The sequence below is a fragment of the Mirounga angustirostris genome, unplaced genomic scaffold (assembly GCF_029215605.1).
Source record: "Mirounga angustirostris isolate CCGP_5_RB_7025 unplaced genomic scaffold, mMirAng1.0.hap1 SCAF_1, whole genome shotgun sequence".
NCBI classification, from domain to species: domain Eukaryota; kingdom Metazoa; phylum Chordata; class Mammalia; order Carnivora; family Phocidae; genus Mirounga; species Mirounga angustirostris.
In genome coordinates, this window is record NW_026991709.1 from 210,208,084 (window position 1) to 210,224,379 (window position 16,296).

Below are 16,296 nucleotides of genomic sequence, written 5' to 3' on the forward strand. Positions count from 1 at the left end.
AGATGGTGGCAGGCTGGGGTGGGGGTGGGGATCCCAGTCACAGGACGTGCGACTAGAGGCACAGCCAGCGCAGAAAACCACAGCTTGGCATAGTACAATGAAAAACTAAAGAAGGGCAGAGCCAAGGCGTGAAAAGTGAATAATAATTCAACTGGAACCAGGTTCACAAATTTGGAGTTTCTTAGCAAACAACTATCAGGGGATGTTAGGCAGGCCAAGAGAAAATCCAGTCAAAGCCTCTTTGGTATTTATGTACCAAACCAAACTTTTGATAAATTAACATTATCTACTCTTTAATTCTTTTTTTTCATCAAAATTCCCAAATAAAAAGGAGAGCACTCATTTTGTGAAATACAAATATGATCGACCTATGTAAAAAACTTTTATAAAACAGTTTTCTTTTGGATTGTGACTTTTAAAAAATGGGATCTTCCTTTTTGCGAACAAGCCTGGAGAAGAGATAATGAACTTGTTGGACACAGGACCAGCACCTGGTACATCCCTGGGAGCGCCAGTTGCTTTTCAGGGTTAAGTAACACGTCAAAAGCGAAAGCCTTCCACACACTTGCAAATTCACACTCCCAAAGCAACGCGCTGGGGTTTTAGCCAGAAAGGCTGTTCAGAGTGGAGCCCGTGTAAAAGGAGGATTTTACTGAACTGAGAAACCTCAGGCAACTCTCGAAGGCTCATCTCCTCCTCTGTGCCAGCATCAGTGATCAATGTGGTTCGGATAACCGGGCGGGGAGGGAAGGAGCGGCGGTGCTGGCTCCCAGCCCGTCATTTCACGGTTTTTGCTTCCGACAGAATTCAAGTAAGACATGGAACGCTAGTGAGGGCAGGCAGGAATGTGTGTCAAGGAAGAGACCTAATGGGAATCCATCTTCACTGAGGAGACACCGGCCCAAGGCTAGCACAACCTGAAAGGCATATTCTTCCAGGGGAACGTCCTGGTCTGCGGTGAAGAGCGCTCTGGGGCAGACAGAGCAGGGGGGCCCCTCTCCTGTGTCAAATCCAGGCTGACGGGCCTTGGCTCTGGGCTCCAGGAGGAGGCACGCAAGCGGGCTTTGACTTAGGATCTGGAAACTTCCGCTGGAGGAGGGGGTGGGGGTTCCTCCATGGCATGTGGCCAACTCACGAGAAGGCCTCAAGGTATGAACTTGGCCCCTTCGGTGGGAAAACAACATGACAACATCTCAAGTTGGGGAGGATAATGCAAGCGGTTGGCAGCCCCTCGACAAAGTCTGAGGGAAACGGGGCTGGGACAGGCAGCCTCAGACGGTCCGGGGGGCGTCTCAGAACACTGACCTGCTCTGGAGAAGGCTGTGCCCAATTTTTTTTCCACTTAAATAAATAAATAAATAGGTAGGTAGATAAATAGATAAATAATACCACAATTCCATGATATTGATCAACTAAAACTGCCTATTGTTATGTGTTTTAGTCTTATGTCAAGGCGTAAAAACTGCTGGTACTAAGTTCTCCTATTTTTGATTCTCTCTAAACGCTAGATATTTATAAAAGTCAGATCACACTCCTGAGGAGTTGCCCGGAGGTCTGGCCCTGCTACTTCTCAAGCTCTCTCTCTCTCTCTCTCTCAGACTCTCCCTACTGGCTCCCCCATTTTAAAAACGCCATCTGTGACTGCACACTCCTACGTCACAGACCTGTAAATGCTTTGTCTCGAGGCAAGTCTTTGTTTCTTAAGATCTTTTATAAATCCTCCCTGAATGCTGGCCGTCTGGACCTTACCTAGCCAAAAAGAAAGAAAAGGTAAAATAAAAAACAAAACAAAATTTGAGCAAAACAAAATCAAATTTAATGGTCTTAAATGCAAAAGTAAAAACAAACAAAAAACACAAAAAAGCAAAAGAAAATTAACAGAACAGAACAACCCAGAATGTCAAGGCAGTTATGAAGAGAACTTGGGAGGGTTAATCTTTAAAACTACAAATCAAAGGTTTTTTTTTTTGTTTTTTTTTTTTGTTTTTTTTTTGTTGTTGTTAATAGATAACTGGCAAGAAGTAAGTACTTTTCTGCTGAGTGTTCATACGAAAGCAAAGTTTCAAAACAAAATCCGACTAAAATAGGAACAAGTCTAGCGCTCACGAGAAGGGATGCGAGAAATACAATGCTCAAATGTTTCCGTGTTCTTAAAATATAGAGCGATCTTAGGCATTCGAGCTGTGTGAACTGCTCTGGGAAAAGTGGAGAAATGATTGGGAACACCAGCGCCCGGTGTGCGGGGCACCGTGCATGCAACGTGTGCACAGAAATTCGGGATGTCAGAGGATCAGCAGCACGTCTTCAGGCGCGCCTGGAGTTAGGTCTGACTCTGGAATCTACTGGAGTTTCCCTGAAACTCTTTGGTCCGTTCCCACTGGCGCCTGGGCTTGCGAAACCTGTGCGTGTCCTTCTCTGGAGGGCCCGGCGCGGCCCGGCGTGCGGCCCCCCTCCCCGGTGGCGGCCCCCCCCATCGGATGGCACCGCTGCAGAGCCCCGGGGCTGAGTGAGCAGGAGTGGCAATGGCACCTGCTGGGGAAAGCAATTTCCTGTCAACCAAAGCAGAAATCGCTTAAAATGTTGAAGCGGTTGAGAAAACGCACACTCAGCATCTGTCTAACATCTTTAGTTTGAAAACTAAAACTAAAAAGTTTTTTTTTTTTTTTTTTTATATCCAGTTTGTGGAGACACCGAATGAAACGAGTGTTAGACAGTCTTAGAAGTTAAAGCATGCTTCAGGTTCACCACCGTCCCGAGGGACTGGTTAGTCAATGCAGTCTACTTAGATTTCTGTTTAATATATATTTTAAAGGAAATAACTTAAGAAACTTAAATTGGTCTAACATTGTGGGATTTCAAACATTTGAACATGTCGGTTGCATCCCAGAGTATAAAAACCTTTTCACTTCTCATTTAGACTAAGACAAACACTTGTGAAAATTGGCGCAAAATGAGTTGTACACTAACAAAAAAGTTTCAACTTCTTCACTCTTAATTATCTATTCCGTACAAAAAAAAAAAGCATGAGCGAGTTATTTGTGGGACTTATTGGTTTTGAAGGAAACCTGTAAGATTTTGTCCCCCAGGCGGTAGCCGTTCAGACTTGCTATGGCCATGGCGGCTTCTTCATAGTTTGTCATGGTCACAAAGCCAAAGCCTTTGCACTTGTTGGTGTTGAAGTCGCGAATCACTTTCACATTGGTGACTGCCCCAAAGGGGCCAAACATCTGCCAGAGGATCCCCTCATCGGCGTCCTGCCCGAGGTTGTAGATGAAGATGCACCAGCCCGAAGACGCGTTGCCCGGGACATTGACACCAGAAAGCCCACTCATGTGATCTACACCCATAGGGGAGAACCTAGCAAACAGAGAGCACAGCATGCAGGTCAAGGTCATGCAGGCTGGTGTGCCGATGCAGGGGTGGGGGCATGGCTCGGGCAAGGCTGGCACACCCCCATCGGTCACAAACAGGAATTCAATGGGGGGGGGGCGGCTGCTCCCTGCTCTGCAGAGAGTTGACCCTGAGGAGAGACACTTGTCGCCTGCAGAGGGGCAGAGCTTCAACCAAGTCCCTCGGAGTGATGGCCTGTTGGTGACCAGCTGCTCCCTTCAGCCCTTCTATCGCTGGGGGGAGGGGGGTCCTGTTTAGTCATTCCTGGGCTTCCCACATTTAAAGGATGGAAGCTTCTCCACGTCCTCCTAGGTGTTGTTACACCCTCAGATCTCCCTAGAGGAAACTCACTCTTCACACCCTATGTCTCTGTATGTGTGTACGTGTTTGGCCGGTGGCGGGGGGGGGGGGGGCGGCGGATTTTCTTTCTTTCTTCCCCCCGCCCCCAAACATCGTACCCTGCCCTCATCTTGATTGCCCCTGTCAGAGGGGTCCCAGGTGAGCACACCCCTGCGAAGGGCCAATGCAGGGCACCGGGAATTCCTTCCCATGGCTCCAGGCCACCTTCCGCTGCCGGCTCACAGCATGCCAGAAGGGCCGGGGGCCGAAGTGATGGCCGTGAACTGCAAGTCCACCAAGCCTACCAAAAATGTGGGACCCTTTCCAAAACAATGCTTTCAGTTGCATAAAAAATAAGCCTTCTACAAACGTGTGGCCATTGCAACAGAATTAAGGGAGATGACAAAGTTGTTGCTGAAGGCACATGGCCCTCTAAAGGTTTCAGAAAAATGGATTTGGGTCAGTTTAAGAATATCTGAGTGTGATACAGCATCCGTGGGGCCAAGAAGCATGACCTGCTCTAAAATAAAATCGGGCTTTGAGCTGTGGTGCTGACCCAGGGGTGAGCAGGTGCCTTCAAGAGCCATTCAACAGATTCATTCTTTTGACAGACATGAGACAAGAGTGACCAGTTCCCCAGGTGCAGCCTGCTTATCCAGAGATTCTTTTCAATGAGGGTTTGGAAGAATCAAGACATGACTGGCTGTGGCTCTGAATGTACAAAAGTCTTGTAAACAGCCTGCACCGGGATGCCTGAGTTGGTTAAATGACTCAGCTGGCTTGTTAGTGGACTTGACTCTGTCTGGAACAGTGATCACAATGTCACTGAAGTGGGGGTGAGAAAAAGCACCCTTGTATCTTTGTGACAGTAAGCCAAGCTAGTTTTCAATTAAAACTGGAAAGAGGACCTCGTCCCCTGCCCCAGTTTTGTGGGAAATCAAACATGAGCCCGAGTTATGACAGTTAACCTGAATCTTCATGTACCTGTTGTACTGAAAGTAACCTGACGCCTCATTCCTATTAATTAGCATTAGTTGGTTTTTCTCCAGCTCATTGGAGTTGGTTTCTTTCATCCTGACCACCATGAAACCCACCTTCCCATTCTTTTCTCTGATGGTACAAAGGAGAGCTGAACCTTCCTTTATTTGGGAGGCTTCCTGCTGTGAGAAGACCTGGCTGCAAACTCTCTCCCCGGCTGGGCCTCTCTTCCTCTTACTGAGTCCGCCTTCTGGTTGCAGGTCTTCCCTCCCACCTCCCCGGCCACCCATGCTGCCCTCCGGCTCTTCTCACTGTGAACCACTCTGGTTGTCGAGACCCCTTTTCCTGCCCGGCCAGCATTTCTGGCTGCTCTGGTCCTCTTTCTTTGCTGTTCCTTGTTCCTGTGACCAAAGCCCCTCCCCGCCCTTCCCTGGCTGGCTGGTTACTGGGAACCCGCTGCATGCGGCTGTCCATGCATCCCACCTGATCAGCAGTGACACAGACTGTGTTCGCTGACCTTCAAAAATGGATTGAGCTCACTTCCGCCCCAAGACACTGCCCCTCCCTTTGTCCTTAAACCAGAAAAGCCAACGAGGGAAGGCCAGCTTTGGAACCTGAGCCGAGTTGAGAACTCTGCATTACTACGTGCTGAAAATAGTGCCTCCCCAAATGGCCTCTGCACCGACGAGCAGGGTTTTACCCAACCTCACCGCTTAAAACAAAGATGGGAAACCTGCGCAGTCATAGAGAAAAAGGCCCCTAACCTACCTGAGATAAACCCTCATGCCACTGCTATAGGTTTCGACAAAAACAAAACCAAGGGCCTGTCCATCGGGACTGCCGCTACTTATGAGACGGGACATCCCGACTTGGGAGCCCAAGCTGCGGACTCTCATTGTCTGTTCTACAAGATCCTGGCAACTGGAGTCATTTTCAGTCTGGAAAGATGAAGCAATGTCGGAAAACCGTTTGCTTCCCGGACGGGGCTTTTAATCAGAAGCCATGTGATATTTGGAGATGCAAACAAACCCATGGGGAGGTGGAGGAGCAAGGGCTCCCTGCACGCTGGGGAGCGCGACAGCTCTCACCTCTGCGCGCCTGAGGCTGCGTCTTCCCGCTTTTACACTCACAGCCCCGCTCAGGTCACCAGACGCCACCAGACGCCGTACCCTGGAGTGCTGTGCACTCTCCCCTCCCCGGGGCTGGCTGGAGACCGAACCACCTTTCTGGTTCCACTTCTGACGAGACTCGGATGGAAACAAACCATCCTTTCCCACAGATACCTTCTGATGGAGGTGGGGGCCCGGAGACACGCAGTGACTCCGACCAGCCTCACGGGCCCAGTGGGCCTCGGGGAGCAGAGCTGGGCTGGTGAGAGCGCCGCCTCCCGACCCACCTGAATCTCTGCGCCTGGTGGTGAACGGGGCCTCCGAACCGTCTGGCGGGCGAGTGGTACAGCTGGGAGAGCAGCGCCACGTTTTTGTTCTGGTTGGGGTTAGCTGCAAACTTCACTGTAATGGGCTCGGAGGAACCTGGGGGTTTATGACCATTGAAACTGGTAATTGCCTCTTCTGCCTCCGACCGTTTGTCAAACCGGATAAACGCAACCCCTCTGGACAAACCTTTTTAACAAACCAACAGAAACGGAGTTAGGGGGGGAAAGCAACGATTTTTAAAACTGAAAAGCAAAAGTCAAGTCAGTCAGTCTGCTGCGCTTCAAGTCGGATGCTCCCTTCATGAGGCAAGCAAAAATTAAACCTATATACGGAAATGAATGAATGAATTTAAAAAAACACTGACCGATAAAAGATTAACGCTTCAGAATTCCTCCTGAGCTGCAGCAGCAGCTACAGTCTCTGCCGAACGATATCCTGCGGACAGATCTCCCAAAGAGACACTCAAACCTCTTTCTCAAAACCATGTGGGAAGAGACGCCACCCGCCATCGCTCCTTCCACGCCAGGTGCCCATGGAAGTGCAGGTGAGCGGCCGGGCCGAGAAGCAGGGCAGGCGGGCGACGAGGTCGGGGCTGAGGGGGCCCTCCCTGCACTCCGCGCTCCCCTGCCCCCCACCCCACCTGTCCTGCCAGCAGGTCCCGGGAGTGGCCGCTGTGGACAAGGAGTGATGGTGGGTCCTTTGCAGGCTGTCTCCTTCCCCGTCATCCCCAGAGGGCACGGAGTCCTAGTAAACAAGCCTCACCCGGCAGCCCTTTGCTCCTGCCCTCACCTCACTCACCTTTTGGGTGCTGCATTCTAAGGTCCCTGCCTCGGGCCCACTCCACAGCTGTCCTGCTCCTGCATGGGAAGGCCCAGGGCCCCCTGTCCCGGCCTCCAGCTGCCTCGGGGAGGCACTGCCTCTTGCTACCTAGACCGAGCCAGCCGAAGTCAAGCCTTGGGGCCCCGATGTAACCCAATCTCTCGACAGAGCAAGAATGTGGACCGGGACCAGGCTGCCTGAGATCCAAGGCGCAACTGCTAAAGGCGGTGTCTGGTCTGGAATGAGTGTTAGACCTAGCAAACCGGGCAGAAGGGGGCTCAGCCATGCTCCACCCTGACCCGTCTACATTCTAGGCCTGGGAGGGATGAGAACTGTCCCCTGCAGAACTTGACAAACGGGGTGGGGTTGGGGTGAGGGAATGTGGAGCTGTAGAAGAGGACCGGCTCCTTCTCTGGGGAGAAGAAAAAGGGGGTCGAGTGTGAAGGTCAAAGCGCAGTGGAGAGGGGACAGCCAAGGGCCAGTCAGAGTGAGATGCCATGGCAGGAGTCATGGATGTGTACTGGGGTGGAAGTGGGGGGTGGGGGGAGGGACTGTGGTAGATAGCCCTATCCCAGACACTCATCTCGACTGCCAGTCACAGCCTGTCTGAAGTCACATTTTCTTCTCCAGACAAAGGCCTTCAGCATGCAGTGAATGACAATTATTAAAAAGCAGGACAGCCCAGGCCACCAGCTACGTGAGCACACCAGATGTCCCCCAGGCAGCTCCCACTTCCCGCACCTTTCCTCACCCCTTCCCACAGAGTCCCACCAACTGCCCCACAATGGGCACAGGGTGAGGGTCTCCCCACTGGCCCAAAGGCCACAGAGGGGCACAGAGAGACTCAGACATGCCAGGGGGATGCCGAAGTGACAAGTGTCACTGAGAGGCACAGTTGCCCACTCTGGGCTTAGAATCCCATGCCTGTCTTGGATGCACCACTTCGGCCCCATTCGAGCAACCAGACAGCAGCCAGGGACCCTCGGGCCAAGGATTCTTTGTTTACAACTGTAACATACCGTGGACCCTCCACAGGGAGTCTGAAAGCACATACCCCAGCTCTTCCAACTGGGAAACTCCCCCTCCTGGCGGCCCCCCAGCACAGCAGCCCGGGAGACCACACAGCTGCTCCTAGGGGCCTCAAGGCTGCCTCCACCTTGGCTCCATGACTGTTGAAATATAAATTTAAAATTCACACAGCCAGAAACACTGAATTAGTGAGAACAGACCCGGCAATTCACACGTGTACCAAGAAAATTCTAGAGTCTGAGCTCATTTTCCAATTTCAGTTCAGAAGGAGCACCTAAAACCACACACTCAACATACACTGTTTTTATTGGCTGAACAGCATGAACGGCAGCTTTGACAGACGGACGCCTGGATGGAGATTCACCCTGAGGCAAACGTAACCGACAGCCGTAGCTGGCTGGCTCCTGCAGAAAGCCACCTTCAGGGAGCCGGTTCCGTTCTACAGACAAGGACCTTGCCATCAAGCAGAGAGCGAGTGTGTATGCCGTGGCGGTTTCCCTGTTCGGTTTTGTAAAATGACTTTCAAATGGAAACTGCCCAAGTGAAATGAAGAGAACCCAGGAAAGAGAGAGTTAGCGAAAGGGAAAACACGTTCACTAAATGATCTGATGAACATACACCTTTTGAAGGGGGCCCTGTGGTGGTTTTTTTTCCTCTAGTGTTTTCAGAATCAAGAGCAGATATCAATGAATGGCACGATTTCCAGATGAGTAAACTATAAAGTTCACAATTAAACTGGGTAAGAAGGCAAAGAAAATTTAAAAATTAAGTTCTGTCAACAAGGAAGGTTAAGCTTTCTCAAGAGAGCTGCCCCCTGCCTTCCACGCTACAAGGCCCATCACCTGGAGGCCAACTGGACACGCAAACCTGCCAACCATGCTGGTCTCTGCTCCGGCCCCTCGGGGCTCCCTGGGTGCCGGCAGAGAAGCCCCGCTGGGTGGCCCCCTCTGGAGTAGAGGAGGGAATGGAAACCTACAGTCCTGGGGGCTCACCTTTCTAACTCTCCAATTCAACAGCCTGGGCTAGGGCAGGACTGTGCACAGGGGCTCCCTCCCCCCCCACCCTTCGCAAGGACTGTGAAGACAGTCCCCTCCTCTGAAGCGGCAGAGGCTGGTGGGATGCCTGCGAGAGAGTGAAGCTCCCGTGGATGCCACACTGAATTCACAGCCGAGCCTGGAGCCCTCCAATCCTGAGGTGCCCCCCTCCAAGAGACAGCAGTCTTACAGAGGGAAAGGAGACAAAATGGCCCACAAATGGCTGAGGGGAACTGTCTGCAGAAGTGACCTCTCTCAGGGTGGCAGGAGCCCCTGGGGAAAGCCAGGTGGCTGGGGCAGGGGTGTTCTTGGAGAGAGCCAGCTCCACTCAGTCATGCTGGGCTGGACAGAGACGAGCAGAGGCAAAGCAGGACGTGTGGCATGAGGAAAAGGAGGGCCATGGAAGCAGAACGTGGGCCAGCACGGTCATGCCATCCGGGTCCCCAGGCAGCCCACACAGGTGGGCCTGGGGATAAACACGTGCACAGACCAGCCGACTGGATTGTTCTCTCTCAACTGGCACTTGAAGGTAAAAGGGGAGCTTTAGGGACCACAGGAAACTGTCCTGGTGCAGATCAGGGGGGCTTGATACCGAGTAAATGGGATCCTTACCCCACCCCATCCCACCCCTACCCCACGGCAAAGGTGCAGAATAGAGGCCGTGGTGTGGTCCTAGTTCCTCCAGCATAGCCTGGCGTCAGAGCAGGTGTCTGCACCAGGCACAGGGCTACCCAGAGCTCCTGTGAAATGCCAGCGAGCTGCACGTGTGGACCACACTCCAGAAGGCCCTCCTCCCCCTCTGGTCCTGGGACCCGAGCTGTCCACTCCTCTCCAGGACAGGCCTTAGCCTAGCACTACAGCCAGGCAGCAGGGCCAGCATATGAGGAGCTAAGCTTCCACAGAGGGGGTGGAGGAAGGGAGGGCAGGTGGCCAGGCCACCTACCCCAAAGCACAGCTCAGGGGGACACAGGAAAATGTGTGCACACCTCCACCCCCACCTGTCACAAGCCAGGAAGGCCCAGCCCACCTGCTTTCTGGGATCTCCTGGGGGTGCTGCTGGTCTCTTAGAAGGGAGGTCACCTCGGAATTAGGACTTCCTGTGACCAAACTACCCAGGGTTTGCTTTAATACCACAGCCAAGGGGGTGGTGAACACACTGTGTTGGAAGAACATGAAAATCAACCGCAGAGATTTCCAATGGCTTTGTTGAGCTCCACGAGCAAAAATCTTCCTTGCCAGTGTGTCAGCAGGTTCCCACTCGTGGTGGGAATAGAACCAAGGGTCTTAAAGCAGGTGCGGCCCAAGCTCACCGCTCCCCACACAGCGCCACGCACAGGGCTGGGCAGTGGACGGGACGTCCCGACTCCAGTCCCTAGGCCGCACGGTGAGGACCGGCACCAGTCTCCTGCACAGGGCTGCTCCCCGGGGGCGGGGGCGTCCTCAGCTCAGCTGTGCCTCACTGCTTCCAGCAAAGCCCAGAGCCCACGCTGCTAAGCTCCTGGGCTGAAACGACCTAAGAGGGGCTGGTGAAGTGGCCAGGATCGTCAGGGAGGGGAATTACTGCCTTGAGCTCTCTGAGCTTTGAATGTGCTACCCAAGGCGGGGGAGGGCGGGGGGGAATGGGCATCCAAATCATGGAGACTGGAGACCGGCTCCTCAGAAAGAGCCACCCTGTGGCTCAGTGAAAAGTGGGAACTCTGGATCGTGAGTGAAGACTGTCCCACACTGCACACCATGTGCCTGCAAGAAGAGCAGCAGTGAATGATTGACTGGTGGCCTTTCCAACCCATTCACAAGCCAGGCCGGGACATTTGGGTGCTTGAAGGAAGGGGCCAGGATCACTTGGTATTTTCACCATAACATGCTGGCCTAACACAGGGGCGGTTTTACTACCATTTTTACCTCCCCAGCCTCGTAAAACAAAAGCCAAGGTCTTCTCATTTGGATTCTGTCCTCCCCAGGGGAATAACTATGGCCCCGAAACTCAAGCAGCAGCCTGTCTTCCTGGAAACTCTGGCCCCCGCCGAGAGGAGACCCGCAGCCCGCATCCGGGCCACCCACTGTACCTGTGGTCTGATCCACAAGGACCCGGGAGTTGATGATTCGCCCAAACCGAGAGAACATGTCCTCCACGTCCTTCTGGGTCATGGTCCGCGGGAGCCCACTGATGTACAGGTTCGCGTCTTTGATGACCTCTGAGCTCGGGCGAGCATACGACACCTTGAAGATAAAACCACTTTCTGGGGTTAGGGCAGGTGTGCGGCCAAAGCATCGGGTGGTGGGGTTAACTTTTCAGGCAAGAAAAAGCCACCCTTCTGGTGAGAAACCATGCCAACACTCATTACCTGTGGCGGTACGTGCGAGCAGGCTCACCTGGGCCGAGCAGCGGGCCGGATGGACACCCCCTAGCATCTTCTCGCCTAGATTTTACACTCCACGGGGAGGCAGACATATTCCAAGTTCTCAAAGCCAAGAGACTGAGGGCCCACAGCTGGCGGCAGACAGGGCCACCACTCAACCCAGCTGTCTCTCCTACCGGGGCCGCACCCTCTCTGACAGTGAGCAGCCTGGGGACAGGACCCAGTGCTGCCTGCGAGGAGCCTTCGAAGGGCAGTGGCTCTAGAGCTGGGCGCCACCGGAAGGGCGCCACCCACCTACCCGCAGGCCAACTTGCCACCGGAGCCCAGAGGCGACCCAGGGCTGCTGGGGGAGCCTGCAGTCCAACACTCGAGTGTTCGATATTAAATGACTCCATGGGTCTTCGTTTTGTAAAACTGAAGAAAGCCTGCAAGGAACTTCGGCAGCGGCTTCGATAAAGTGGTCTGTGTGTGTCCTGGAGCGGGAAGGCTTCAGGGGCCAGCGGCCAGGCAGGCCTTCATGCTTTCCCAGGTCAGGGCCACCGCCATGGCTGGCCAGGAGGAGGGATGGGACTGAGGCCACACCCCTGCTGGGAAGGAGCAGGGCCCCTCTGTCTGCAAAGGAGAGGCCTGGAGAGAAGGGCCTTGATCACACCTGAGTGTCAGGACCAAGTCTGAACGAGTTAGGAGGCTGGGAAATGAGGAAGCTGGGAAGGGGGCTCTGGAAGGGTGGGGGACTTGGACCTATGCCAAATAATGTGCTGAGTCAGGTCACAAAGCTGAGAGGACACGGAGCCTGAAACCATAACCCAGGAGCAGACACAACCTTTCAGGTGTCACTGGGCAGCACGAGGCACAGGTGTGTTCTCACCACAACGCTCAGGCCTGCCAGGAGAGGCACAGGTGTGGTTCCTCGGGCCGAGCACACACGTACCCCTTCCTTCATGTGCTGCTGACCCCGAACCCACGTCATGCCCTAAGAGGGGACGACAGACACAGCCTTTGCCAGCAGAGCAGAAAGCAGTCGAGCAGGCAATAGAGAAGGAAAGAGAAGTCGTGTGTGTGGTCAGAGCCCAGCTTCCCTGCCCAGAGGCGCCAAGGATCATGGAGGCTGGACGTCAGACGAGAATGGAACAGAAGTGGCCCTGACTAGAAGGATGCCCCAGGGCACCAGGTCCCGTCAGGGGCTGGTGGCCTCCAAGCAAGTAGTGCTGCACAAGCTGCACATTTCCTGGAAGCTTCCCTGTGCTGTGTCCAGGCCCGAGGCACCTTGGTTAGGTCTACAGTACAGGAACGCTGTGGTCACTCAGTGATGCATCCAAGGCCTGGGGCAGACGTGGCATTGTCCCCTGAGACAGAGGCCACCCTGGCCTGCAGGGACTCCCCAGCACCCTTCCCCACTGAGGCGGTGGCTGGCCAGTTCACTGGAGCTTGGTCACACTCCTCGACTTCCAAAGAATGGTGTGTCAACGCTCTCTCACACATCTGGGCCTAAACTCTCTGGGTCTGCAACAACCAGCCTGCAGAACCCACCCCCATTCAAACCCTTGCCAGATGGCTGTCCCATTTTACCAAAGGCCCCAGGCAGTGGCGTTGTTTCGGGCAGGAGGGCTAAAAGGGGAAGGCAGGCCTGCCAGGACTCTGGCTGTTCTGTGCTGGGTCCACAGGGAGCGCCTCCCAGAACTGTCTGGTCAGGCCAGAGATTTGCCTGGATGGGGCTGCATCTGGGCTCTGCCCCTGGCTTTTAATGAAGGACACAGTGGCAAAGAGCACCTCCAAACCAAGACCCTGGCCCCGGTGAAGCGGCGCAGAGGTTGGTACGGACTATGATCGTCCCCTGATGAAGTCCCAGAGGGAAGATGCCTTTGACGGCCAAACGCGCTTCGACTCCTTTCAACAACAGGTTCTTCAGGGCCCATGGCAAACACCGTAGCTTTCCTTCTCTTCAACCACTATCAAGTTCAGAGTCAGGTCAGCATCCAAGGAGACTGCACCAGAACACCTAGCACCCAGTAAGCTCCATGACACAAGGTCCAGAACCTCTTTCCTCAGCTCTCGGCATCACCGGCTCCTTCGCCCCACGCAGGTCTTTTCCTGTCACGTTCTCCAGAAACCTTCCTATGAAAGGCTGAACACATTCATATGTCGCAGTGCTAACCCCCAGCACTGCAGAATGTGACCTTATTGGGAAAGAGGGTCGTTGCAGATGTCATTCATGAAGATGAGGTCACACCAGAGCAGGGTGGGCCTCAAACCCAATAACTGCGTCCTCAGCAAAAAGGGGGAGACTGGCCAGAGACGCACACAGGCTCAATGCCATGTGAAGATGAAGGCAGACGTCCGGGTGAGGCTTCCCTGAGCCCAGAAGCGCCAGAGACGGCCAGCGACCCCCAAGCCAGGGGAGCACCCAGGATGGATTCTCCCTCACGGCCCAGGAAGGAACCAATCTGCCCACACCTTGATCTCGGACTTACGGCCTCCAGAACCGTGAGAACAAATTTCAGTTGTTTGACACTCCCCAACCACACAAACACCATTTGTGGTGCTTTGTGGTGGCAGCCCTGAGAAACTCCACTTCCCCGACCACCTGATTGGCCATGGAGCCCCTCCGCCCACAAGCAGTGCCCAGTCCCCCTCCCCTGGGGAAGTTTCTCCACTGCATGCATCTTGATCTGACATACTCTACCTCTTACTTATTTAACCGTGTAGCACACTTGATGAGGGCAAAACTTTTGTGTTTGCTGTGGTATCACCAGCACCTAGAACAGATGCAGGTGGACAGCAAGCAGGCAGCGAGCCACCGCTGAACGAGGGGACAAAAGCAGTTGCTGTTACTACTACTAATGCCTGCCTGCCTGCACCGCCGTCTCCCCGGCTCTGTTCACAGCTAGTCAAAGCATACCGTTCTGGTTCCCGGTGTTTATCTCCCACGCTGAGCCGGGGAAGCGGTCTGGCAGTGGGGTGTCAAGCGCCCAGAGCCACAGCACCTGTTTCCAACCCTGGCTTTGCCCCTCTCTACCTCTGGACCATGGGAGACCTGTCACTACTCGAAGCATCAGCTTCTTCAAGCCTAAATTGGGGATCATCTCTCCCAGGCTGTGGTGAGGAAAATGGAGACAAGGTTCGGAAGGACCTGGCCCACTGTAAGCCCTCGACAGGTGTTGGCCAGGAAATGACACAGGACTGGCGCCTATGCCCCACTCAGCCTGTCGCCTCCGCACACGCCCCCTCACCGGGGTTGCCCATGCTGTTGTTACAGGGCACAGGGACAGGGAGACTCCTCACTCCCTACTCGGATCAACGAATGACATTAGAACCAAAGGGGACAGAGCGAATGCTGGTGAGGTCCAGGCACAGCCAGGTGAGCTGTGGGGTGCGGGACCTCAGAGCCTGGGGGGCAGACGAGCCTTTGGAAAGGTCCTGCCTTCGTGGTGAGAAATGGGGCTTCAACCTTGGGGATAACCTGCAGTTGCCACAACGTGCCAGCCACTGAGTCTCCTCCAGCGTGGCCACCCTTGCCTTCTGCCCCACCACAAGAGGCATACTTTGGCCCCTGCAGACACCTCTGCCAAGGATCCCCCCGTGTCCCCACCCTGGCCCTCCCTACCCCTAACTCCTCATCCCCCAGATCTCAACTCTGACTTTCTTGAGGGAACCTCTCTGGTGCTCCCTACGTTGGGAGAAGGCCATCCCAGGTACGATCAGATAGTGGTCTCAGAATTAACATCTGTGTTAACAAGTGGGCTATCTGAGGGCAGCCGTGGGCCATGGGACCCAGCACCAGGCAGAGGACGTGGCCCCTAGAACATACTTGTTGTATAACGATGAATTTTCTGCATCTATTTGAATAACTGTCTGCTCTCCTGGCATCTGCAAACATTTTCTAAATGCAGAAGATAATTCCTAACAGACTGAGAGCTTTGGGCTGAGAATAAACAACCTGGAGCTGGTGGAGAGGAACCAGTAACCTGACATGTGGAAAGGCCGTAATATGTGGTTTCCTTCACCAGCCCCCACAGGGGAAGGCCCCTCTCGGAGTCTGAGCTAGCCACAGAGATATGTGGGCTGCGCTGCTGTCCTCAGGGAGCACACAATAGGGTCTATGTGCACACAGGCCTGGGAAGTCTGCTGAGGAGTGTTTCCGTGGGTCTGGGGATGATTAAACCACTGAGCAATCCATATCACGAACAGTTCAACAGCAGACACGGAACAGCGCCCTCAACAGCCAGACTGTAAGACTTCCCTAGCAGATGGGAATACGGGCTCCCAGGGCCACCCCGAAGTGTGACTTGGGAGGCCCAAGCTGCAACCCTGGGAACCTTTATTATACAAGCACCCCACATGGTTCTGATGCCCAGGGGAGCTTGGGAAGCCCAGCCATGGTAGAGGTCCCAAGAGGGACCTTTGTGGGCACCCACATGAATCAGAGTGATGGGAGATGGGGTGGGAGGATCTGGCAGGTCCACCAAAGGCTGAGAGAGGGCAGTCTCAGTCCAAGTGGCTTCCTGTCGAGGGAGACCATGCAGGCAGGCACGGTGCCTGCCAAGCTGCTGCAGGAAGCTAGGTCAAGGGACCAGCCTGGGGCAATGGGAGGACACGTATTCTAAAGGAGGGCTCAGTAGGGAGTAAAGGTCAGGAACACAAAAAGTTAGTCCCAGATTGGGTCTGGAGCTGCCCAGGATCACAGAAGCCTGCAAACAGACACTTGGGGATGGGGATGGGGAGGAGGCAGGGCTTGGGACTGAGAAAAGGAGGGGGTGGTAAGTGAGAGCAGGCTGAGAAGAACACGAAGCCATCCTGTGAGGCCTGGAGGACTTGCCAACTCGTCCCAGGAAGCTGCCACAGCCCTTGAATTGGGAGTGACTGTGGTGGCATTCAGCCTGAGCCACCCCCCCCCCGCCCGATCCCCCCAGC

At 54.2% G+C, this 16,296-nt stretch overlaps 1 protein-coding gene across 2 annotated transcripts in view; it reads right to left on the minus strand.

The window, feature by feature from the left end:
• Positions 1-449: 449 nt before the first annotated feature.
• ELAVL1 (ELAV like RNA binding protein 1) overlaps positions 450-16,296 on the minus strand; it is a 38,810-nt gene continuing 22,963 nt past the window's right edge. For both annotated transcript variants that reach the window (XM_045863141.3, XM_064571997.1), the window contains exons 4-6: positions 11,092-11,245; positions 6,104-6,329; positions 450-3,357 (exon numbers count right to left, since the gene is read on the minus strand). In XM_045863141.3, coding sequence (XP_045719097.1) covers positions 3,033-3,357; positions 6,104-6,329; positions 11,092-11,245 — 705 coding nt within the window. In that variant the 3' untranslated portion in view covers positions 450-3,032. The remainder of the gene's footprint in view (positions 3,358-6,103; positions 6,330-11,091; positions 11,246-16,296) is intronic.